We start from the raw sequence: 26646 nt of genomic DNA, 5'->3' as shown, positions 1-26646 counted from the left end.
ATCCTGGTAAATCTCCTCTGCACCTTTTCCAATGCTTCCACATCCTTCCCGAAATATGGCGACTAGAACTGTACACAATATTCCAAGTGTGGCTGCACTAGCGTTTTGTATAGATTAGATTAAATTACTTACAGTGTGGAAACAGGCCCTTTGGCCCAACCAGTTCACACCGACCCTCCAAAGAGTAACCCACCAGACCCATTTCCCTTTGACTAATGCACCTAACACTATGGGCAATTCACCTGACCGGCACATCTTCGGACTGTGGGGGGAAACCTAAGCACCTGGAGGAAACCCACCCAGACATGGGAGAATGTGCAAACTCCACACAGTCACCCAAGACTGGAATCGAATTTGGGACCCTGGTGCTGTGAGACAGCTGTACTAACCACTGAGCCACCATGGTACCCTTAACTAGCCACACTTGGACTATTATGTACAGTTCTAGTCGCCATATTTCGGGAAGGATGTGGAAGCATTGGAAAAGGTGCAGAGGAGATTTACCAGGATATTGCCAGGTCTGGAGGGAAGGTCTTATAAGGAAAGGCTGAGAGACTTGAATCTTTTCTCATTGGAAATAAGAAGGCTAAGGGGGAATTTGATAGAGACATACAAGATGTTTGGAGGATTGGGTAGGGTAGACAGTGAAAGTCTTTTTCCTTGGATGATGACATCAGCTTATGTGAGGCCGCATAACTACAAATTGAGGGGTGATACATTTAAGACAGACGTCAGAGGCAGGTTCTTTACTCAGACAGTGGTAAGGGTATGGAATGCCCTACCTGCCAATGTAGTGAACTCAGCCACATTAGGGTCATTTAAACAGTCCTTGGATAAGCACATGGATGATGATGGGATAGTGTAGGGGGACGAGCTGAGAATAGTTCACAGGTCGGTGCAACATCGAGGGCTGAAGAGCCTGTACTGCGCTGTATTGTTTTATGTTCAATGTTTTATGTTCAGTAAACACAATGAGCAGGTCAGAAACCAGGAATCCTGCAGCGAGTAACTCCCCTCCTGACTCCCCAAAGCCTGTCCACCATCTACAAGGCACAAGTCAGGAGTGTGATGGAATACTCCAGCTTGCCTGGATGGGGGCAGCTCCAACAACACTCAAGAAGCTCGACACCATCCAGGACAAAACAACCCACTTGATTGGCACCACATCCACAAACATCCAATCCCTCCACCACTGATGCTCATTAACAGCAGTGTGTATTATCTACAAGATGCAGTACAGAAGTTCACCAAAGATCCTCAGACAGTATCTTCCAAACCTACGACCACTTCCATCTAGAAGGACAAAGGTAACAAATGCATGGGAACACCACCTCCTGCAAGTCCCCCTCCAAGCCACTCACCATTCTGACTTGGAAATGTATGGCTGTTTCTTTACTGTTGCTGAGTCCAAATCCTGGAATTCCCTCTCTAAGGGCATTGTGGGTCTACCTACAGCACATTGACTGCGGCAGTTCAAGAAGGCAGCTCACCACCACCTTCTCAAGGGGCACTTAGAGACGAGCAATAAATGCTGGGCCCAGCCAATGATGCCCACATCCTGAATGCTTAAAGAAAGAAGCCTGGAGAAAACCCACACAGACACAGGGAGAATGGGCAAACTCCACAGAGGAAGTCACCTGAGGCTGGAATTGAACCCAGGTCCCTGGCGCTGTGAGGCAGCAGTGCTAACCACTGAGTCACTATGCCACCCCAGTTCATTTCTAACCACATATTAACAATGTGCAATCAGCAATATTGATAGACCTATCAACATTTGCAATGTCAGGCTAGGATATCTGTGTATGTCATCATGTTGAGAAATGGCAATGTACTACGTACAATGAAATGCAGATTAAGTTGTGAACACAATCACATGGCTGTAGTGAGAATCGAGAACTGTGTTGAAGATGAGGAGGTGAAGGGTCTGGAAATGATTGCGGAGCACTTGTGGTCCTGGAGGGAGCTGTGCTGCTGGTAAAAACATCAGAGAGTAATAAGGATATGGAGCGCCCTGCCTGCAACAGTAGTAGACTTGCCAACATCAAGGGCATTTAAATGGTAATTGGATAAACATATGGATGATAAAGGAATAGTGTAGGTTAAATGGACTTCAGATTGGTTTCACAGGTCGGTTCAACATTGAGGGCCAAAGGGCCTGTACTGCGCTGTAATGTTCTATGTTCTATATTCTAATAGCTTGAGGTCACGGTGAATGTATGCATTTTCCAATGACTTCTCCTGGCCACTGCTTGCTCTGAACAATACTGCACACCCCAGTCACTCAGCATCAGGACCCAAATCAAAAATTCAGACCTCCTTCTCAGTTCTGAAGGAAGGTCAACAGCAAATTTGAAATCTTAACTTTATTTCTATCCATTGTACTGCCAGACCTGCTGAGATTCCCCAGAATTCTCTGTGTCTGTTTCAGCACTACTATGAGATAGGTATTCCTGTATGAGGGGGAGCAAAACACACAAAGTTAAGGTATCTTAGAAACATTCGGGTCAGCTCAGAGTGAATGAGCAAGTGAAGAGAATAGACATGCATCCTGGTCCTGGCAGGTGCGAGCATGGATAGAGGCTTTGCTGTCTGGCAGAAAGTAGAGAGTGGGGATAAAAGGGTCCTTCTCAGGATGGCAGCCGGTGACTAGTGGTGTTCCGCAAGGCTCAGTGTTGGGACCACAACTTTTCACTTTACACATTAACAATCTCGATGAAGGAACTGAGGGCATTCTGGCTAGGTTTGCAGATGATACAAAGATAGGTCGAGGAATTAGTAGCATTGAGGAGGCGGGAGGCTGCAGAAGGATTTGGACAGGTTAGGAGAGTGGGCAAAGAAGTGGCAGATGGAGTACAATGTGGGAAAGTGTGAGGTCATGCACTTTGGCAAGAAGAATAGAAACATAGACTATTTTCTAAATGGGGAGAAAACTCAGAAGTCTGAAATGTAAAAAGACTTGGGAGTTTGAGTCTAGGATTCTCTCAAGGTAAACTTGCAGGTTGAGTCAGTAGTGAGGAAGGCAAATGCAATGATGGCATTTATTTTGAGAGGACTTGAATATAAAAGCAGGGATGTACTTCTGAGGGTCTATAAGGCTCTGGTCAGACAACATTTGGAGTATTGTGCACAGTTTTGGGCCCCATATCTCAGGAAGGATGTACTGGCCCAGGAGTGTGTTCAGACGAGAATGGTCCCAGGAATGAAAAGCTTAACATATGAGGAATGTTTGAGGACTCTGGGCTTATACTCAATGGAGTTTAGAACAATGAGGGGGGAGGGGTCTAATTGAAATGTACAGAATACTGAATGGCTTGGACAGAGTGGATGTTGGGAAGATGTTTCCATTGGTCGGAGAGACTAGGGTCTGAGGGCATAGCCTTTTAGACCTTCCAGAACAGAAATAAAGAGAAACCTTTTCAGCCAGAGAGTGGGGAATCTGTGGAATTCACTGCCACAGAAGGTTGTGGAATCTAGGTCATTGAGTATATTTAAAACTGAGATGGAGAGGTTCTTGAGTATCAAAGGTTACAGGGAGAAAGCGGGAAAATAGGTTTGAGAAACTTATCAGCCATGATTGAATGGTGAAGCAGATTTGATGGGCTGAATGGTCTAATTTCTACTCCTATGTCTTATGGTCTTATCGTCCAACTGATGAACTGAGCCTGTGTCCCTGACCGTGGAGTCCTTGCTGCAACGTTACAATGACAGTCCACAAAACAGCGCTGAAGTTTAGAAGCCACTGTAAGTGAAGTGGAGATATTCTTAGAGGCTGGCAGATGTTGGATACCAATGTCTGTGAGGTGCCCTGAGATGTTGGAGAGGGCACTCTGAGTGGGCAGAGAGCTGCCAGGCACTCATCCTGGTTGAGTTTGGCAAGTTTGGTAAATTGGGAGTCTGAATATTAATGAGGTGAGCTGTGATGTTAACAAGTTGTTTAACAATTAATGACAATGGTCAATTGGCATCTGCCAAGTGAGAATCTCCCCACGCTGCTTGCAAAAAGCATAAAAGATTGAGCAACGTGGTCTCAACATTGAGTCAGGCCTTACTGCACTGGTTGCCAAACTCTGCCACACATCTTGCCACAGCCCACATTACTCAAACCCCTATAACAATCCGCCCTCAGTGTTCACTGTCAGAAATATGCATTTGGTAAGTACAGTTAGTGAGCCTACCAGCCCTACCAAATGATATGTGTCTTTAATGTAACTGGTGTGCTGGGGGATCCAAGTCATCGCTCATGAGACACGTAAAGATAATTAGTCAAGAAAGTATAATAGCTCAGAAAAATAATCACTGAATTGTGAAGTATAAACGTTAAGCAATCATAGAGTCATACAGCACGAAAACAGGCCTTTCGGTCCAACCACTCCATGCCGACCATAATTCCAAACTAAATTAGCCCCACCCAGTCTTGGCCAATATCCTAAATATTTCCTATTCATATACTTATCTAATTGTCTTTTAAATGTAACTACCTGCATCCATCGCTTCCTTTGGAAATTCATTCCACACATTCCTCTCTGTGTAAAAAACGTTGCCCCTCCTGTCCTTTTCAATTCTTTCTCCTCTCGCTTTAAAAATATGCTCCCAAGTCTTGAAATTCCCCACCCTAGGAAAAATGCGGCTTATCTGTGCCCCTCATGATTTTAAAAAAACGTCTGTACGGTCATCTCTCAACCTCCTACGCTCCAATGAAAAAAGTCCCAGCCTCTCCAGCCTTTTCCTATAATTTTAACCCCTCCATTCCTGACAAAAATCCTAGTAGGTCTTTTCTGAACCCTCTCCAGCTCACTAATAGCCTTCCTATAACAGGGTAATCAGAACTGCACACAGTGGTCCAGAAAAGGCCTCACCAACATCCTGTAGAAACTTAACCTGACGTCCCAACTCCTATATTCAAAGGTGTGACAATGAAGGCAAGCGCGTTAAGCACCTTTTTAACCACCCTGTCTACATGTGATGCAAACTTCAAAGAATTATGTACCTACACCCCTAGCTCTCTCTGTTCTACAACATTACCATTTTGTTTTGGTTTCCTTTGCGTTACAAAATAATTTATGTGTAAAACTGAAAGAACTGCAGATGCTGTAAATCAGAAAAAAAATAGAAATTGTTGGAAAAGCAACACACACACACATACACCCTCTCACAGACTTAGAACCCTTTACACTCACACACACACAGTTAACACCTTCAACATATTATCTGAACTGGGGGCTAACACCTTCAACATATTATCTGAACTGACACCATTTGTTAAAGTTAACCTGAGAATGTAACTTTTAAAAAAATGTTTTGTGATTTACGTATGAAAGAAGTGAAACTAACATGGTCATTCGAACAAATGAGAGACTTAACAAACAATCAAGGTATTTTTCAATGTATAATTTCAGTTATTGTAAACTTTTGCAATAAAGTCTGTGTCTTACAGTTGTGTACTCCCCAACCACCTGATGAAGGAGCGGCTCTGAAAGCTAGTGCTTCCAATTAAACCTGTTGGACTATAACCTGGTGTTGTGTGTGATTTTTAACTGGAAAAGCTCAGCAGGTCTGGCAGCAACTGTGTAGAGAAATCAGAGTGGACCTGAAACACTAACTTTGATTTCTCTGCACAGATGTTGCTGAGCACTTCCAACAACTTCTGTTGTTATTAATTTGTGTGTATTCCCCCTTTGCTCAGTTGAATTTTTGGAAGTCAGTACACTGATATCATTGTTAGTGCTCACTTATAACACAAACATTGAGGAGGAGAACACGAGAATTTTTAGCAGAAAAATCAATGACTGCTGGACAGTGACATTGGCTAGCAATTAAATATTAAAGGAAGACTCAGATGTGAGACTCATTCCAAATAAGATATCTCACGTCAAGTCATTTGAATGTTTACTTTGGCAATGAAGATTAACAAAGAGCATTCATCTACTGATTCCAAATGAAAAATTCATAATCTGTACCATCATAGGTATTTATGCTACCTTTCCTAACTGGAGGAAATCTTGAAACAAATCAACACAAGTACAGACTGCAAATTCTGGAGAAGGAAGTGGTACAATTGCAGCATTTAAAAGGCATCTGGATGGGTATATGTATAGGAAGGGTTTAGAGGGATATGGGCCAAGTGCTGGCAAATGGATATCTGGTTGGCATGAACGAGTTGGATCTGTTTCTGCGATGTATATCTATATGACTCTACGACTCTATGTAATTGTATCAATTAGTAAAGGAGTCAAATTAGCTCAGTTGGGAGAGTATGAGACTAAAAGTCCCTTGTTCAATCCCAGGTTTTGCCAAAATTAGTGCTTCCTGACTGTGTCAGTCTTTGCTTGTGGGCTGCATGGTGGTTTAGCAGTTAGCGCTACTGCCTCACAGCACCAGGGACCTGGGTTTGATCCCACCCTTGGGTGGCTTTCTGTGTGGGGAGTGCATGTTCTCCTCCTATCTACATGGGTTTCCCCGGGTGCTCCAGTTTCCTCCTGCAGTCCAAAGATGTGCAGGTTGTTTGGATTGGCCATGGAAAGTGGGATGGGGCTGTGTGATTTGCTCTTTGGAGGGTCAGTGTGGACTCATTGGGCTGAATGACCTGTTTCTACATTGTTAGGGACTCTATGTAAATTAGCACCAAAAAAGGAGCTTTTGACAAAGAATATATTTTGGCCCCTAGCCCATTGTGGCTGTTTTATTCAAATAGTCTGTTTCTCCTCTGTAGCCCTGCACTTTATGCCAACAACAACTTGTGTGTTTACAGTGCATGGTTTGGCTGTGAATTTAGAAGGAATGGTAATTGAGTTTGCAGATGATACCAAAATTGGTGGTGTGGTGGACAGTGAAGAAAGTTATCTTAGATGACAACATGACTTTGATCAAATGTGCCGATGGGTCGAGGAATGGCAGATGGAGTTTAATTTCGATAATTGTGTGGTGTTGCATTTTGGTAAGGCAGACCAGGGTTGAAATCATACACTTTAATGGTAGGGTCTCTTTGTCAAACAAAGAGATCTTGACTGCAGGTTCATAGTTCCTTGAAGGTGGAGTCACAGGTAGACAGGGTAGTGAAGAAGGCATTTGATATGCTTTCCTTTATTGGTATGAGCATTGAGTATAGGGGTTGGGAGGTCATGTTGTGGTTGAACAGGACATTGGTTAGGCCACGTTTGGAATATTGTGTTCAGTTCTGGTCTCCCTGCTGTAAGAATGATGTTATTAAATGTGAAAGGGTTCAGAGAAGATGTCCAAGGGTGTTGGAGGGTTTGAGCTATAGGGAGAGGCTGAATGAGCTGCGGCTATTTTCCCTAGAGGGTCGGAGGCTGAGGGGTGACCTTATAGAGGTTTATAAAATCATGAGGGGCATGGATAGGGTAAATAGACAAGGTCTTTTTCCCAATGCAGGGGAGTCCTAAACTAGAGGGCATAGGGTTAAGGTGAGAGGGGAAAAATTTATAAGGAACCTAAGGGGTAACTTTTTCACACAGAGAGTGATACGTGTACGGAATGAGCTGCCAGAGGAAGTGGTGGAGGCTGGTACAATTAGAACATTTTAAAAGCATCTGGAGGGGCATATGAATAGAAAGGGTTTAGAGGGTTATGAACCATATGCTGGCAAATGGGACTAGATTAGGTTGGGGTATCTGGTCGACGTGGACAAGTCTGACCGAAAGGTCTGTTTCCATGTTGTATGACTCTATGACTCCTTTATCATATTAAAGCATGCCACGGCACTTCACAGGACAGTTATAGAGCAAAGATTATTTTTGTACACAAAGTGATATTAGGAAGAGAAGGTTAGAAGTCCTGGTCAAAGAGATGAATTTTCAGCAGCAATTTAAGAAGCAGAAAATTGGAAGGGTGGGTGGGGAATCACAGTGCTTAGGACAAAGCAATGAAAAAGCCAGGGACCCAATTTGATTCCAGCCTTGAGCGATTGTCTGTGTGGGGTTTGCACAATCTCCCTGTGTCTGCGTGGGTATCCCCCAAGTGCTCTGGTTTCCTCTCACAGTCCACAGATGTTCAGGTTAGGGTGATTTGGCCATGCTAATTTTCCTATAGTGTTCAGGAATGTAGAGGCAAGGTGCATTTGTCAGGGGTAAATGTATGGGAATGGGTCTGGGTGTGTTACTCTTTGGAGGGTCTGTGTGGACTTGTTGGGCTGAAGAGCCTGTTTCCACACTGTAGTGAATCTATGATTCTATGGTTCTATGATAATAACCAACAATAGTGGCACAGTTAAAATCCGAGATGCTGGCGAGGCCAGAATTACATGTGTCAGATAGATTGTCCTGGTCTCCTCGCAAAAAAAACAGGTAGTTTGGCATTGTCAGTACAGACAGGATGGGCCTAATAGCCTTCATTTGTGCTGCGAGACTTCTGTACTTCATCTGAGTAGTCATACCTTTGCCTTTGAGAGTGTGGTGTTTGAAAAGCATAGCAGGTCAGGCAGCATCCAAGGAGCAGGAGAGGCGACATTTCGGGCTGGAACTCTTCATTCCTGATGAATGGCTAATGCTCGAAACATCAATTCTCCTGCTCCTCAGATGCTGCTGTGCTTTTCCAACAACACACTCTTGACTCTGATCTCCAGCATCTGCAGTCCTCACTTCCTCCTATACCCTTGCCTTTATCGAGTCAGAAGTCGTTGGTTCAAGTCCCATTCCAGACAATTCAGCACTCACTGAGACTCTGCCCATCGTTTCAGACGGATGTAAAACTCACTCGATGCTATTTACAGGAGAGCAGTTCTCTCGTGTTGCAGCAAAAAGCCACACCTAAAGTAGAATCTGATTGTTATCACAACTGCTGTAAACACGTCCAGATTAACGACGATGGAGACCACAGCACAAAATGTTTTCCACTGGTTTCAAATAACTTTGAGTGCCCTGGCATCACCAAAGCCTCTTTGTAAATCCAACCCTTTTCTTTCTTTAATCATTGAAAGCTACTTAACTGCTGATGGACATAGCTACAAATAATTCCCTGGCAAACACCCAAAACTACTTAGAAGGAATCAATATTATTTAAATGGCCTCTGGCAGCTCTTTCTTCAGCAACAGTGATGCAATGCACAATCCTGATGAATTACGATTGAGTGAAAGAGTATGCATTTTAATAAGGCATCGCCAGCAAGTTAGTGGCTTTAATCAAATATTGATGGACTGGCTTGATGTCACTTAATGATGTGGTTTTTGTTTTTGCTGTGATACAGACTTTGAATTTTCTCAGTGCCTAATGACTCACCAGCTAGCATCTCATTGTAACTATCAGCTGGATCCTTTTTATTGCCCAAAGAAAAAGCAGTTCTGAGTTTGCAGTAAGATATAACCTTCTGATTTCTGGAATCAGAGTTCCTAATATGATATCAATTATATGGAAATTGGTTGTTGTAATTTTTTTAACCTTTATTTTCTCAGGGGAAGTCGGCACTGCTGGCAAGACCAATGTTTGTTAACAATCTTTAATTACCCCTTGAGCTGATGGTGTCCCACAGCATTGCAAAGGGCAGTTAAGAGCCAACCACCTGAGAATCAGTGACGTTATCATTGCTTGGGTCTGGCGCTGGTGACAGACAAAGGCATCACAATGACGTCGACGAGAGAGGGACTTTGACATCGATTAGATCTGGTGCAGGCTGCGGTGACGTAGTGAGGGAGGGATGGCAATAATAGGTGTTGTTGCTGATGAGCTGGCTCAGGACTGATGGAGGAGGTGGTGGGATGTAGATGGACTCTTTTGGAGCTCCATCTTTTGAGACAATAGACAATAGGTGCAGCAGTAGGCCATTCTGCCCTTCTAGCCAGCACCACCATTCATTATGATCATGGCTGATCATCCTCAATCAGTACCCTGTTCCTGCCTTATCCCTATAACCCTTGAGTCCACTATCCTTAAGAGCTCTATCCAACTCTTTCTTGAAAGTATCCAAAGACTTGGCCTCCACTGTCTTCTGGGGCAGAGCATTCCATACACTCACCACTCTCTGGGTGAAGAAGTTTCTCTTCAACTCTGTTCTAAACGGCCTATCCCTTATTTTTAAACTGTGTCTTCTGATTCGGGACTCACTCATCAGCGGAAACATGCTTCCTGCCTCCAGAGTGTCCAATCCATTAATAATCTTATACATCTCAATCAGATCCCCTCTCAGTCGTCTAAACTCAAGGGTATACAAGGGTATCCAATCTTTCAACGTAAGATAGTCCCGCCATTCTGGGAATTGACCTCGTGAACCTACGCTGCACTCCCTCAATAGCCAGAATGTCTTTCCTCAAATTTGGAGACCAAAACTGCACACAATATTCCAGGTGCGGTCTCACCAGGGCCCTATACAGCTGCAGAAGAACCTCTTTGCTTCTATACTCAATACCTCTTGTCTTTCTCCCCACCCCCACCCTCCTCTAGCTTATCTCTCCACGCTCCAGGCTCACTGCCTTTATTCCTGATGAAGGGCTTTTGCCCGAAACATCGATTTCGAAGCTCCTTGGATGCTGTCTGAACTGCTGTGCTCTTCCAGCGCCACTAATCCACCTCTTGTTATAAAGGCCAGCATGCTATTAGCTTTTTTCACTGCCTGCTGTACCTGCATGCTTGCTTTCATTGACTGATGTGCAAGAACTCTTTCTTTCTTATTCTTAAACCAATCAAAATACAGGTTTTTCTGCTATAATGCGAGTTTCGTGAACGCAAATTCACTGTAACGCAATTGACGAATTGGGGACGCGGTTTCTAAAGCGTGTGTTGTCTTTAACGCGAATACATGCCCAACACTTTAAGCACTGTTGCTAAAGCGCGATTTTTCCACAATGTGGGATTGCACAGGAACAGAACCATCGTGTTATGGCAGAACGGACTGCAGTGCCTGCATCGTGGTGACAGTTGAAAGCATTTTTCACTGTAAAATACACACGACCATAAAGCCGATCATTCATTCACTCCTCCACCTTTAGAGGGAGTCCATTGTTCTCATTCAAGATCAAGTTGAAAATCACATGACACCAGGTTATAGGCCAACAGGCTATTTGAAACCAGAAGCTTTCAGAGTCCCTGCTTTGTCCACCCCAGTCCAACACCGACACCTTCACATTGTGACATTCAAGATGTCAGTGAACCAGTGTCATATGCCAATTCCTGCTGTTGGTCTCCCTGCCATTTAAACCTCACAGCTTCTTAGCTGCTCATCAGGCAGCTTTAGATGTTTCTCCTCGAGAGCAGGCGGGATCCCTGAGGCTGAATTTGGGTGATGGGATGTGGGAGTCAGTCAAATTGAAACAAGATTCCTTTTGGTTTTCTTTACATTTATGCTTTGCTTTGTAAAAATTTAGAAAGTTACATAAAGACTTTTGTGAGAAGATTCTGTTTCGGTTTAATCAATGTAAGTTTTTTCAATCATAGAATCTGTAGAATGCAGATAGAAGCCTTTCGGCCCATCAAGTAAACACTGACCCTCCAAAGAGTATCCCTATAATTCCACATTTCCCATTGCGAACCCACCTAGTGTACACATCCCTGGACACTACAGGGCAATTTAGCATGGCCAATCTACTCTAAGCTGCATACCTTTAGAGTGTGGGAGGAACTCAGATCATCCAGTGGAACCCACACAGACAATATGCAAACCTCACACAGGTAGTGCAAGAATAGAATTGAACTTGGGACAGTGCTGCCTCAAGTCAGTAGTGCTAACCACTGTGACATCCTGCCACCCTAACCTAACTTGTTAAGACTGCAGACCTTGCGCAGAAATCGATTTTTCTCTTGAAGATTTATCTTGTTAAATATAAACCTCTGTACTCACTGAATTTATAAAGGGTGTTATTAATTTCACTGAAAAAAACAAAAACATCTAGTATTTTCGTCAGGAACTTGGTGACATTTAAACAAAGGAAATAATGACAGCATTTTGGAAACTGGTTAACGACACACCAAGTGCTCGATAATACATCAATCTACATAATTCTATTTCCTCTTCCTCTATAGTAGGTGTGCCCATATTCAATTACGAACGGTTATGATGATTCATTTAAGGTTTTGTCTTTGAAATAGTTTGTTTTGACCAGGAAAAGTATTTGGGTGAGTCCCAATTTTTCAATTCAATTGTTAGTGCTTTTTTGCAAAGAAGTGTTAAGCTAACTTATTGGTTAGCACTTTTAAATATTAGAGTTTCAAGGGCTGAGTTGGATCATTAGTGAGGCGTTAATTATTCACTTTGTTGCTGTGGTTCTGTTCGCCGAGCTGGAAGTTTTTGTTGCAAACGTTTCGTCCCCTGGCTAGGTGACATCCTCAGTGCTTGGGAGCATCCTGTGAAGCGCTTCTTTGATGTTTTCTCCGGTGTTTATAGTGGTCTATCCCTGCCGCTTCCGGTTGTCAGTTTCAGCTGTCCGCTGTAGTGGTTGGTATATTGGGTCCAGGTCGATGTGTTTGTTGATGGAGTTTGTGGATGAATGCCATGCCTCTAGGAATTCCCTGGCTCTTCTCTGTCTGGCTTTCCCTATGATAGTAGTGTTGTCCCAGTCGAATTCATGTTGCTTGTTGTCTGCGTGTGTGGCTACTAAGGATAGCTGGTCGTGTCGTTTCGTGGCTAGTTGATGTTCATGTATGCGGATTGTTAGCTGTCTTCCTGTTTGTCCTATAGGTATGAAAAAATTTTACAAAGGCTGCCTCTAATGGCACCATTTTAGGTACAAGTACTTAAGTACAAATCCTGGATACAAAAGAGAAATAAAAGGGAAAGTAGTAGCATTACTTACAATGTCTTAAAAATAAGTTAGATGTAACATTTAACATAGTTAAAGAATTAGGATGCTGTACAATCCAATAAATACATTTAGTTACACTGGCACAGAAATAAATGTAGACCATTCAGCCTATCGAATCTGCTCTGCCATTCAATGAGATCAGGCTGATCCAATCATCCTCAACTCCACTTTCTCGAAATTATTCCAATCTCCTTGATTCCCTTACTGACTAAAAATCCATGTCAGTCTTGAATATGCTTAATGACTAGCCTTGAAAACCCTCTGTTGTAAAGGATTTGACAGATTCACATTCTATTTGAAGGAATTCTGCCTCATCTCTGTATTCAAGGGGAAACTCCTTACTCTGATTTGATTTGATTTATTATTAGCTAGGTCCATTGAAAAGTTTGTTTTGCCTGCAGTACAGACAGATCATACCATACAAAGTGCACTAGGGTAATGAAACAGAGTGAGGAATACAATGTTACAGCTGCAGAGAAGGTGCGCACAGAGCGAGATCAACAGTAACATTTTTTAAAAATTTGAGATGTCCATTCAGAAGCCTAATAACAGCAGAGAAGGAGCTATTCTTGAATTTGTTGGTATGTGTATTTAATTTGTATCTTCTGCCTGATGGAAGAGGGTGTAAGAGAATATAATCGGGGTGGGAGGGGTCTTTGATGATGTAGGTTGCCTTCCCAAGGCAGTGGGAAGTATAGATGGAGTCAATAGATGGAAGGCTGGTTTGTGTGATGGACCGGGCTGTGTTCGCAACTGTCTACCCATGTTCTTCAAGTGAATAAATTTAAAAAAAATCCTTGTGCCCAGGAATAGTTAACACTCGTCTTGCCATTCCTTGAGCCTCTATCACACCACAACATCATATTTTCACACTGCAATATGTGTCTGTAACTCCCGATGTAATTACCAACATGTACATCAACTCTATTTTGACTTCACTTCTTTCCTTATTCTGACGTTGCCTTCTTAACTCGCAATTGTCTCTGTTATTGCCAGTTGCATCCCTCAGTATTTTGTAAACCCCGATCTTCTGTACTATTTTCCATTGTTTACCTCATCCTGTCAAGTTAGGTTAAAGTGGACTGGAATCAAGATTAGAGGGATGCTGGAAAAGCACAGCAGGGCAGGCAGCATCTGAGGAGCAGGAAAAATCAATGCTTTGGGCAAAAGTCCTTCATCCTGATGAAGAGCTCCTGCCCGAAACATTGATTTTTCCTGCTCCTCGGATGCTCTAATCTTGACTCTAATCTTGACTCTAATCTCCGGCATCTGCAGGACCCACTTCTGCCTAAAGTGGACTGGAGGCTTGGAGTGGAGTTGGACCGGGGCCTGATGTGGGCAGTCAAACCACTGAGCTGCTGCAATAAAGTATTGAGTTGAAATTTTTTACTGGACTGTACAATACCCATATCCTTTAACGATGTTATAACTATCTTACATCTAACTTATTTTTAAGACATTGTAAGTAATGCTATTACTTTCCCTTTTATTCCTCTTTTGTATCCAGGATTTGTACTTAAGTACTTGTACCTAAGATGGTGCCATTAGAGGCAGCCTTTGTAAAGATCTTTCATACCACTCCTGTACTTCCTAAGCGTGACAATAAAAGCTATTCTATTCTGTAGACAGAAAATACCCTGCAAGAAACTCAGTCCCAGCTCTGTCCAGCTTGTTCCCTTGCTGCAACCAATCCCTGTGCTGCAGGAAGTTGTACATTTTGCCAACCACGCATTCATCTGACTTGCCTTTCCATTCTTGCACTCCCGAGCACAGGAGTAAGTGGAGATTGCTACATTTGAGGTTTGGTTTGTTAACTTTCTTTATTAACACCCTAGATTTTGACTGCAGAACCAAATTCCCCTCCCTCTCCAAGCTATTGGTATCAACATGGACGTTGCCCTTTCGCTCTCACCTTCCCTCAGAAGACCATCCTGCGGCTATCCTGTGACATCCTGGACCATGGCACCACAGAAGCAACATACCATCCTCGAGGTCACATTGACAACCACAGAAACGGTTCTGTTCTCCTAAGTAACAAAGCTCCTATCACTATAGCTCAATCTTTCTTCTTCCTCCACTCCTGTACAGCTGAGCCACTCGTGGTGCCACAAATGTGGTTCTGCTTACCCTTCCATGAGGCACCAGGGCCCCAATCACCTTCCAGAATGGAAAACCGATTTGAGTGCAGAGCCCCAGGAGATTCCTGTGTTACTTAACCTGTTCCTCTCGCCAACTGCCTGACAGTTACCCATTCCCTTCCTACATGTGGTGGGACAGCATCTCTAAAAAGCGCTCTCCATATAACTCCCAGCCTTGCAGGTGTGCCCTATTATCCCCGATCACCATTTGAGCTGAGAGACCTGGAACTCAGGTTTCTGCAGCTACAGCAACATGCCCACAACAGTCGGAGATTGCTGGAGAAACTCAGCAGGTTTAGCAACATCTGTGCACAGAGAAACAGAGTTAATATTTCGAGTCTGGTGACCATTTTTTAGAACAAGTCACTAGACTCAAACGATTGATTCTGTTTCTCCCTCCACAGATGTTGGCAGACCTGCTGAGTTTCTCCAGCAATTTCAGATCTCCAGAAATCACATTGTTTGCTTTATTTTGCTTGTCTCGGATCCCACATATGCACACTACCAAGCTGTGCTGTCATGCCTTATACTTAAACTTGCGTCTTCTTAAATGTACACCCCCAATGTTATCTTTACTCTCCAGCTCTTATCCTACTTTGGCTTTTTCTTACTTTATTGGAGGTGATGGCCTAGTGGTATTATCACTAGGCCTTTTAATCCATAAACACTGGAAGTCTTCAGTGGTCCCACGTTTGAATCCCACTGTATCAGATGGTGGAATTTGAGTTCAAGAAAATCCTGAAATTAAGAATCTAATTGCAACCATGGATCCATTATCAGCTGTTGGGGCAAAGCCATCTGCTCCACTAATGCCCTTCAGGGAGGGGAATCTGCTGTCCTTGTCTGGCCTATGTGACTCCAGACCCCCAGTAATATGGTTGACTCGTGACCGCCTTCTGGGGCAATTAGGGATGGGCAATAAATGCTGGCCCAGCCAGCAACACCCTCATCCTGTATTTAATGATTTGTTCTATAATCTATATAATATATTTCGTTGTTAAATTGGCCCTGGTTTTCTTTTTTTTTTCTATTGCTGAGTTTTAGTTCCTTCAAAAATAAATATTACACTTTTCTATAAGATAGCAATTTTCAAACAAACCCTAACAGCAATATGATCCCTGCCAAATATCTGTGACGTCGACTCTTTTTCAACCACAGAATGGGCTGAATCTTCAGCTGAAGGACATTCCTGGTCATCTCCCTGTAAAAGTAGGCCTCAGGCCTGGGCCACGATTTGTACTCTTCAGCTCTCCACTGCTCTTCTGCATAGCATTAGATTGGATTCCTGGGTGATTAGTCCCACGGCACCATCTTTTCCCCATTACTGCATAACTTTTATTCTTTGGTGATGTCTTAAAGACCAGGAAATGGAGCACATTGACAGAGATAAGGTTACAATTTGGCGCAGAGGCTTAGCTTGAGCCCGCCAAAAATAAAACATTTCAATCTGCTTGGACGAACAGAGGACTTGAACACAGATACTGTCATGGATTGGAACAAGAGAAGATCATTTAATACTTCAGGACTGCCAGCATTTGAGTAAAATCAGAAGGAACCTGCAGAACCTCTCGTTATTACGTTACTCCTTGTTTCTGATACTGTACCTGAAAAGAATACACATCGACATCGGTTGTTAAAACTGTAATCAGTAACTTTCTTGTGGGGGGTGAATTCTGGGGTTTTTGCTTTACTTGCAGATGGGGCATGATGTTGCAGGACGAGCCAGCATTTATTGCCTGTCCCTAATTGCCCCTCAGAAGGTAAGAAGGCCCCTAAATGGCCTTGCGTTATTTTAATAACTTTGGTCTACTTTTTTCACGTTCTTCTTGAATTTCTCTGTCCATTTGATGTAATGGAGATTAAACTTCCATTCAATAGCATAGAAAAGATTGTCAACTGTTCTTGCTAGCTTACACCAATCATAGGGTCATAGAGTGAGACAGCACAGAAACAGACCCTTCAGTCCAACCTGTCCACACCAACCATAATCCCAAACTTAACTAGACTACCTGCCTGCGCTTGGCTCATATCCCTCCAAACATTTCTTTTCAAGTACTTATCTAATTATCTTTTAAATGTTGTAACTGCTTCCAATGGAAGTTCATTCCACACACAAAATCTGTGTTAAAAAACAAACTGCCCCCATGTCTTTTTTTAAAATCTTTCTCCTCTCACTTTAAAAATATGCCTCTAGTCTTGAAATCCCCCACCCCCAGGAATAAAGACACCTTCCATTCACCTTATCTATACCCCCCATTATTTTATAAGCCTCTATAATGTCACCTCTCAACTTCCTACACTCCAGTGATAAAAGTCCCAGCCTATCCAACCTCTTGTTACAACTCAAACCCTCCACCTTCATGGTAAATCTCTTCTGAACTCTCTCCAGCTTCATAATATTTGGGAGATCAGAACTACACACAGTACTCCAGAAGAGGCCTCACCAACATCCTGCATAATCTCAACAAGACGTCCCAGCTCCTATACTCATAGGCCTGATCAATGAAGGCAAGTGGGCTAAACGCCTTTCTAACCACACTTTATATGGGATGCAAACTTCAAAGAATTATGTCCCTGAATCTTTAGGTCTCTGTTCCACAACACTGCCCAAGGCCTTCCTCTTTATAGTATCATTCTTGTCTTTCTTTGTTTTACCAAAATGTAATACCTCGCATTTATCCAAATCAAACTTAATTTGTCACTCTTCAGCCCATTGATCCAATTGATCAAGATCTCTCTGTAATCTTAGATAACCTTCTTCACTGTCCACTATCCCAGCATCTTTGTGTCATCAGCAAATTGACTAACCACATGCTTTATATATTCACATCTCAATCATTTATAGAAATCATAAACAAAAGTGGAAGCAGCATATTCACTGTAAAACACCAGTGGTCACAGGTCTCTAGTCTGAAAAAAAATAAAAAAAGCAACCCTCCAATAATGCAGCCTTATCAATTTTTTTTTACTCTTTTGCAGGATTTGGGCATTGCTTGTAAGACCAGCATTTATTGTCCATCCCTAATTACTCATAGCAGCTTTAAGAGTCATCCACGTTGCTGTGGATGGTGAGTACCCTCTTGAACTGCTGTAATCTGCGTGCTGTGTGTTGACCCACAATGCCATTAGGGAGGGAATTCTGGGATTTTGACCCAGTGACAGTGAAGGAATGGCAATATATTTCAAAGTCAGGATGACTCTGAAGGGAACATGCAAGGGTGGTGTTCCCATGTATCTACTGCCCTTGTCCTTCCAGATGGGAGTGGTCATGGGTTTGGAAAGTGCTGCCTAAGTATCTTGGGAAAATTTCTGCAGTGCATCTTGTATCTGCTGCTACTGAGCATCAGTTTGGAGAGAGTGGATGTTTGTGGATTTGGTGCCAATTCAAGCGGGCTGCTTTGCCCTGGATGGTGTTGAGCTTCTTGAATGTTGTTAGAGCTGCACCCATCCAGACAAGTGGGGAGTATTCCATCACACTCCTGACTTGTGCCTTGTTGATGCGCAGGCTTTGGGGAATCAGGAGGTGAGTTACTCACTCTGGGATTCCGAGCCTCTGGTCTGCTCATGTATTTTTTTGGTAAGTCCAATTGAGTTTCTGGTAAATGGTAATTCCAAGAAAGTTGATAGTGGGGGATTCAGTGATGGCAATGCTATTGAATTCTATGCAGCTGGCAGCTTTCCCTCTTATTGGTTCTCTCAGCACCAGCTACAGTCTAGCAGCTATGTCCTTCATAGTTGCCGAGCCACTGTTGGTAGTGGTATATTTTGTTCTTGCCATCCTGAGTACTTCCTCTCAGTGTTGTTCAACATGGAGGAGTACCGATTCATCAGCTGAGGGAGGATGGTACGCGGTGATCAGCAGGAGGTTTCCTTGCCCAGATTTAACATAAAGCCATGAGACTTCATGGGATTCAGAGTTAATGTTGAGAACTCCCAGGGCAACTCCCTCCTGACTGGATACCACTATGCTGCCATTTCTGCAGGGTCTGTCCTGCCGATGTGACAGGACATATCTAGGGATTGTGTTGGTGGTGTCTGGGACATTGTCTCTAAGGTATGATTCCATAAATATGACTATGTCTGTGAGACAGCTCTCCTAATTTTGATACTGTCACCCCCATCTCCCATGGCACAATTCAAATCCAGAACATTGGTTGAGTTTCTCAATTAATAGTCTAATGACAATATTACAAGGCTATTGGCTCCCATGTGCAAAATGTACCTCCTTATTCCATTCCTGAATGACCTTGCACTATTTTTATAGTTATGGTCCACTTTTCTCAAATACTTCTTGAACTTTTCTAGCCATTTAATACAACGAAGATTAAACTGCTATTCAGCAACAAAGATAAGACTGTCAACTGCTCTTTCTAGCTTACATTAATCATTCAGTCTGATTGGAAATGTTTACTCTTTTGTGGCATGTGGGCTAGCATTTTTACTCTTTTGTGGCTGGGCCCGCATTTATTGCCCATCCCTAATTACCCATAAGGCAGTTAAGAGTCTCCCGCATTACTGTGGGTCTGAAGTCACATGTAGACTAGGATGGTAAGGGTGGCAGATTTCCAACCCTGAAATGAAACATCAGTGAACCAGATGAGCTCTGCAGAAGTTAGTGATAGTTGACATGGTATGTCAACACTGAGATTAAACTCATAATTACAGGTTTGTTGTTACATTTGAATACAGTTACAATTACAACATTTGAAAGGCATCTGGATCGGTACATGAATAGAAAAGGTTTGGAGGGATAAGGACCAAATGCTGGCAAATGGGACTAGATTAATTTAGGATATCTGGTCGGCATGGATGAGTTGGACCAAAGGATTTGTTTCCGTGTTGTACATCTCTATGATTTTATGACTCCATAATTTTGTCCTCAGAACTTTGCCCTGGGCCAATGGGCTACTTGCCCAGTAGCATTACCATTACCACAATGTACAGGATATAAAACACCAATAACCATTGCAAGTACTCCTCTGGTTCACTAATGCTCTTTAGGGAAGTCAATCTGGTGTCCTTACCTGGTCTAGATCCACAGCCATGTGGTTGAATTATAGAATCCCTATAGTGTGGAAGCAGGCCATTTGACTCATCAAGACCACATTGACGCTCTGAATAGCATTCCAGCATCCCCTACCCTATAATCATTTAATTCCCATGGCCAATCCACCTAACCTGCACATGCTTGCGGACTGTGGGAGGAAACTAGAGCACACCCACGCAGACATGGGGAGAATGTGCAAACTACATACAGTCGCCCAAGGCTGGAATCAAGCCTGAGTCCATGGTGCTGAGGCGGCAGTGCCAACCACTGAGCCACCATACCAGCCTCAAATCTTAAGTGTCCTCTGAAATGGTATAGCAAGCCATCCAGTTTAAAGCCAAATATAGACAGGGAATAAATGCTGGCCCCATCCAGTGACCAAACAAAAAATACAAGATTATACACTGCAACCATTAAAAAATAAACTGTTCAGAAATGACTTATTGATATTTTACCTATTTTTTTTAGAAACTAAGCATCTGAGCTCAATATGCCTTCAGATGAAGAACGTGATATGGACAATTCTGAACAAAATGGTATAGTAAGCTGATAATTTTGGGCTTGTTTTGATGAGTGGACAATTGAATATTAAAATAAGTAAAGACAATTGCAGCTCCGAGGAGAGATTAGAGAGGTAGAGGTTGTTTTCCTTGGAACAGAAAAGGCTGAGGGTCGACATGTCTGAGGTATACAAAACTGTGAGGGATAAAGATGATGTGGAAGTGCCTCTGTTGGACTGGGGTGTGCAAAGTTAAAAATCACAGAACACCAGGTCACAGTCCAACAGGTTTAATTGGAAGCACACTAGCTTTTGGAGTGTTCCTCCTTCATCAGGTGGAGCCTGTTTTCCTTGGCAGAGAGTTCAAAAACCATGGGTCACAGATTCAAGCTAGGGGGCAGAAGAATTAAAAAGGGAACTTGAGGAAAAACACTTTTATGCAGAGGGTGCTGGTTGTCTGGAAATCGCTGCCAGAGTTGGTGACGGTTGTAGAGGGCAGAGACCTTCTACTCTAGTATAAGGTAATTGAATCTGCACCTTAAGTGCTACAAGCGGGGACCGTGGGGGCAGTGGGGGTAGGGTATTTGGGGATCAGTGGGGGGGGGGGGAAGGGATGGGGGGAGAGAGGGGGGAACTATGGACCGGGTACAGGAAGGTGGGATTACACAGGACACCTTGTTATCTTTGGGTCACCATGGACAAGATGGGCCAAATAGCCCCTTTTGTGCTGTATCATTTCTATGGTACTAAAGAAAGCTAAAGTCTGGTGGGGTGGTTGAGGCAGGAATCCTCACAACCTTTAAAAAATATTTGGATGGGCACTTGAAATGTCAAAACATTAAAGGCTATTGGCCAAGTGCTAGAAAGTAGGATTAGTGTAGCTAGCTCAGCAATCGAATGGGCCAAAGGGCCTCGTATGTGCGGTATAACTCTGAAATGGATAAGCACAAATACTTTTGAAAGATAGAACTAATTGATGACTTGTATTGGGTAATTTCCATTGAAGGCCTTTCCTTTTGGTTACAATAATAAGTTTAGTTCTGCATCAATAATGTTTTCTCTCATTCTGATTCAGATCAACCCATCTCAGACAAACAATTGATGGAGTTAGCTGGAAAACTGGGGAACACATGGCAGAGCTTAGCAATTCAACACCTAGGCTTTAAGGCATATGAAGTTGAGAACTTCATTTCTGATGGAAATAGTAATCAAGACAAAGCATTTAAAATGTTACAATCTTGGAAATGTCGAGAAAAATGTCCAACAGTCGGGGACCTGATCCATATTCTTGATAAAGCAGATACTGATTCTGATGCATGGTTATTTCTTTGTAATAAAGGCAGTAAATATAACGGTAAGTCTTGTTTTTAGAAACACCAAGATTTGTAAGTGTGTGTGATGCCAGCGTGGAACAGGTTAATGTAGAATTATCCACCTACTCTAAAGGTGGGCTCTTGTGTTACAGAAGTGGGGTCCATACCTCTGGGGAAGGAGATCTGAGTTAGAATTCTATCTGCTCCTGATATATATCATAACATCTCTGAACAGACTCCCCTCATCCTTCTCTTAAATGTTGACATTGGTTCAGCTTCTAGCACTTCCTCTGACAGCACATTCCAGGCATTTACCACCCTCTGTGCAAAACATCTGTCTCTCACATTTACATCAAATTTTCCCTTTTTTAACCTTGTCTGCCCTCTTTACCTCTGACCTCAATGAGACTCCACACCCACAGCAATATGATCGACTTTGTTATGAAGTTAAAGGTGTATACTATACCTTCAAGAGAGAGGGAATGCTGTTCTGAACTGAGAACTTAGAAGCACCTGTACATATGACCAGATGGTAGTGCCAGAGTGTACTGGACAATTGAAAATATGTAACAATTAGGGTGTGAAATAGATGCTTGAGTTGGTTGCTGTTTTGACGCAATTTGAATTTAACCAATCAGTTTAAATTATGCCCCAGGATACTAAAACCCAATCAAATTTGAATTTATTGTTTTGTTGACATCTAACCAATGAGACAATCCAAGGTTGGGAATATAAAAATGAGCTCAGTTTGAAAATTGCAGAGAGAGCAACTGCCATCAATAGAGACTCAAGAAATTAGGAAACACTCTCAATCAAAGGTACTTGTTCATATGAAACCAATTAGCAGTAAAAAGAAAGAAGATGACCCAGGGAGATCTTCAGCCGGAAGAAGACAGACACGGAAGATGATAGCGGCAGTGTGGTTTTGAAATTAAATTGATGCAATTTTAATAAGTGTCTTATTGGAACATCATATTGTTATAGAGTTGGAGGCATTTAATAAGCAGTTAAGAGAAAGGGAGGCTTAGAGTTATGAACAGTTATTGGTTAATGTTCACTTTTAGAGTTAAAAAATATATTTGATATTATTTTCTTTAAATAGTGGAATTTGGGAGTTCTTTGTCACTCATATTTTAACAGATTACGAGATGAGGTGAGCTTTTTTTTGGGTATTTGGTTGAGTTAGCAGAGGGGTTCACCGCTGTGTCATAACAACTTTTAATGATGTTGGACTTCCCATATCCCAAGTAGACCCAACTCTTTAAGTCAACCAAATAACTAAGAGCCTTTCTGATAGAAATTTCAAGTTTCATGCATATTTTACTGCCGAGAAAAATCTGTTTCCTCTTCAGAGTTGAGATGCAAATGTTGTCACAAAATGGACTGCCAGTGCAAATGTGAGGCTGCTCAAGGTAAGAACCTGCCAGCTTGTGTTCCTGAGCTTCCTCTTTGCTTTATACACATGATGGGAATTTTTAGCGAGAGTATACAGTAAAACCTTTTCCAAATCTCCTCATCACCCCACCCACTGCCAAAAAATAAGAGGGACGACATACCTTCCTCCCTTGGTTAATAAGAATTCAAAGATAATTGAGACTTCTCCATGTCAGCAGAACAATTATGTATATACCATGATATACCAAACAAAAGGCATATGTATAATTTTAATAAGTCATCAATCAATGTCACTTATCTTAAGCTTTATCAGACAGCGGGGTTCATTCACACCATACAAGAGAAGACTGGTGTTACACCACTGGGCAATCATTTGCAGAACTGTCCGACAAAAATTCTGATGGGCACTTAGAGTGAGCAATCTAAGCATCATTCGGTAACTGTCAAGGCCAAAATCATTGTCTCTTCGAGAAGCATGGGTTAATAAGGCACAACCAACATGAAACTGTTAAAGATAAATTAACTCTACTGACTTAATTGTGTGTGTTGATTAGAAAACAGAGTAGGTGTCTACAAGGGCAGGTCAGAGGCTAGGAGAACTGTACTATGTAACTCACCTCCTGACTCCCCAAAGCCTTCCTCATGAAGGACTTATGCGTGAAACATTGATTCTCCTGCTCCTCAGATGCTGCCTGACTGGCTGTGCCTTTCCAGCACCACACTCTTGACTCTGATCTCCAGCATCTGCAGCCCTCACTTTCTCCTCCCCTGGCCATCATTTACAAAGGCACTAGTCAGGAGTGTGATGGAATACTCCCCACTTGCCTGGATTGGTGCAGCTCCAACAACACTCATGTAGCCTATCACCATTCAGGATAAGCACTCTGCTTGATTGATTGATTAATTGATTGATTGTCACGTGTACCAAAGTACAGTGAGAAGCTTTGTTTGCGAGCAGATCACTTAAGCAGGGATGTACAGGTCAAAGGTAAAAAAAGCTTAGACAGAGGCAGTCAGGTTATGTTGCACAGGCATGTGCTAGACAAGATCAGCATTATTTGAGGTTAGTGAGTTCATTCGTCAGTTTAATAATGTAGCAAACAGTTAACTTAATGAGAGAAGTGGGGTACCTGGGATGAAGAAGGCACAGGTAACTTGTGTACAGGAGGTAGAAGTAAACAAGATGTTGGAGAGAATTGTTTGTTGTTGTGTCACCATAATCTTACCAGATCATAGGGGCTGCTCTTTCATTAGAGAGAAGCAACTGGTGGTGATTTAACCTGAGGGCCACCAGACCTCAAGTGAGGGAAGAGGTTGAGAAGGAGAGTCCTTCATGGTAACCTCAAACCAGTGATGGGAACTGACCCCCACACTGTTGACATCACACAGCTTTGAAAACCAACAATCCAGCTAACTGAGCTAAACCAATTCCCTAGTGATAATTATGCAGTGGCGTGCTACAACAGTAGGTTTAAGAGCTCCTTGCTTGTTTTTCTGCATAATTGACCTGAGAGCATGTAGGGATTACAACTTTGATGATCTGAACGATATACAGTTTGGGAACAGAATAAATGATGGAGACAATAATAGCATGTACAATCATGTGGTTGATGTAATTAATTGAAGATAAATGATGTGATAAATCACAGAATAGTTCCAGTACTTGGCCCCTTCTGTTTGCACAGGGTCTCTGAGCATTTTAACTCCGTACAAATCTCCTGCTCTTTATCCTATAATCCTTTTCTCACCATAAAGGGGCGATGATGGCCTGTTGATATTAATACTGGGTATTAGCACTAATCTAGAGACCCAGCTAATGACTGACAACTGGGTTCAAATCCCACCATAGCAAATAGTGGAATTTAAATTTAATAAAAATCTGGAATTAAGAGTCTAACAATGACCATGAAGCCATTGTTGATTGTTGGGAAAAAAACATCAAGTTCACTAATGTCCTTGATGGAAGAAAACTGTTGTTCTTACCTAGGCAAAAGTGAGGACTGCAGATACTGGAAATCAAATCCACATTAGAGTGGTGCTGGAAAAGCACAGCAGGTCAGGCAGCATCCGAGGAGCAGGAAAATTGTTGTTCTTACCTGGTCTGGTCTACATGTGACTCCAGCCCACTGCAATGTGGTTGACCCTTAACGCTCCTCTGGGCTATTCGGGATGGGCAATAAATGCTGGCCCAGCCAGCGACTCCCACATCCTGCGAATAAAAAGCACAGCTGTATTAGACTTTAAGCATTAACTCTGTTTTTCTCTCTCTGCCGATGCTGCCAGACCTGCTGAGTTTCTCCAGCAATTTCTATTTTTTAACCTAAATTACTAATGTTGTGCTGTTAGCTTGTGACTATATTAAGTAAATTGATAAGTATCAGTGTTTTGATGAAAAATAATTTGTTGTTGATATTCAACTTTTCTTTTTCTTCAGGACATTTTTTCTCCAACCCCAGTCCCAGTGGATATAGTGAGTAACAAATTGGCTTTCTAATGCAAATATACTAACCACATATGACAATTTCTTCTTTCCAGGAATCAGCAAACGTTTTCTCAACAATGACAAATATAATGATACCCATTCTTAAATAGGGTGACCAAAATATAACACAATAATCATAAAGAGCCCATACACTATGGAAGCAGGCCACTTGGCCCAGCATCTCCACATCATCCTTCCAATGAGCATTGCATTCCATAAATTCAGCACCCTTTGCATGAGCAAGTTATCCCTTAGGTCTCTTTTAAATCTTACCCTTCTCACCCTAAACCTAGGCTCTCTAGTCCTGGACTCCCCCACCTTATCTCTGTTTTAGAATGCCTCATGATTTTATAAACCTCTATAAGGTCACCCCTCAGCCTCCAATGCTCCAGGGAAAACAGCCCCAGCCGATTCAGCCTCCCTATAGCTCAAACCCTCCAACCTAGCAATCACTTCTCTAGCTTCCCACAGAGTTCTCGGGTACACCTGATCAGGTCCTGGGGATTTATCCACTTTTAACCGTTTCACGACAACCATTTCTTTGTAAATCTTTTCTGAACCCTTTCAAGTTTCACAACATTCCTCTTGGCTGATTTTCGTTAAGATTCAACCTTATATCTGGTCCTCTGAGCTAAGATAATTTCTCATGACTGTCCTGCTCGTGCCCTTTTTCGACATAGAGTCATAGAGTCATAGAGATGTACAGCATGGAAACAGACCATTCGGTCCAACCCGTACAAGCCGACCAGATATCCCAACCCAATCTAGTCCCACCCGGCCCATATCCCTCCAAACCCTTCCTATTCATATACCCACCCAAATGCCTTTTAAATGTTGCAATTGTACCAGCCTCCACTGGCAACTCATTCCATACACATACCACCCTCTGCACAAAATAGTTGCCACTTAGGTCTCTTTTATATCTTCCCCCTCTCACCCTAAACCTATGCCCTCTAGTTCTGGACTCCCCCACCCCAGGGAAAAGACTTTGTCTATTTATCCTATCCGTGCCCCTCATAATTTTGTAAA

General features: G+C 42.6%; 1 protein-coding gene across 2 annotated transcripts in view; it reads left to right on the top strand.

The window, feature by feature from the left end:
* Positions 1 to 15763: 15763 nt before the first annotated feature.
* Positions 15764 to 26646, top strand: part of LOC122558819 — a 34751-nt gene continuing 23868 nt past the window's right edge. Inside the window, exons 1-6 of one of the 2 annotated variants that reach the window (XM_043707613.1) lie at positions 15764 to 16641; positions 17861 to 17949; positions 20397 to 20464; positions 21503 to 21781; positions 23093 to 23152; positions 25570 to 25605. In XM_043707613.1, the coding sequence (XP_043563548.1) occupies positions 20419 to 20464; positions 21503 to 21781; positions 23093 to 23152; positions 25570 to 25605 (421 nt within the window). In that variant the 5' untranslated portion in view covers positions 15764 to 16641; positions 17861 to 17949; positions 20397 to 20418. The remainder of the gene's footprint in view (positions 16642 to 17860; positions 17950 to 20396; positions 20465 to 21502; positions 21782 to 23092; positions 23153 to 25569; positions 25606 to 26646) is intronic. The other variant, XM_043707614.1, reaches the window with a different exon arrangement.

This window comes from Chiloscyllium plagiosum, chromosome 18 (assembly GCF_004010195.1).
Source record: "Chiloscyllium plagiosum isolate BGI_BamShark_2017 chromosome 18, ASM401019v2, whole genome shotgun sequence".
In the NCBI taxonomy this organism is placed as follows: domain Eukaryota; kingdom Metazoa; phylum Chordata; class Chondrichthyes; order Orectolobiformes; family Hemiscylliidae; genus Chiloscyllium; species Chiloscyllium plagiosum.
This window is presented reverse-complemented; position numbering and strand designations above follow the sequence as displayed.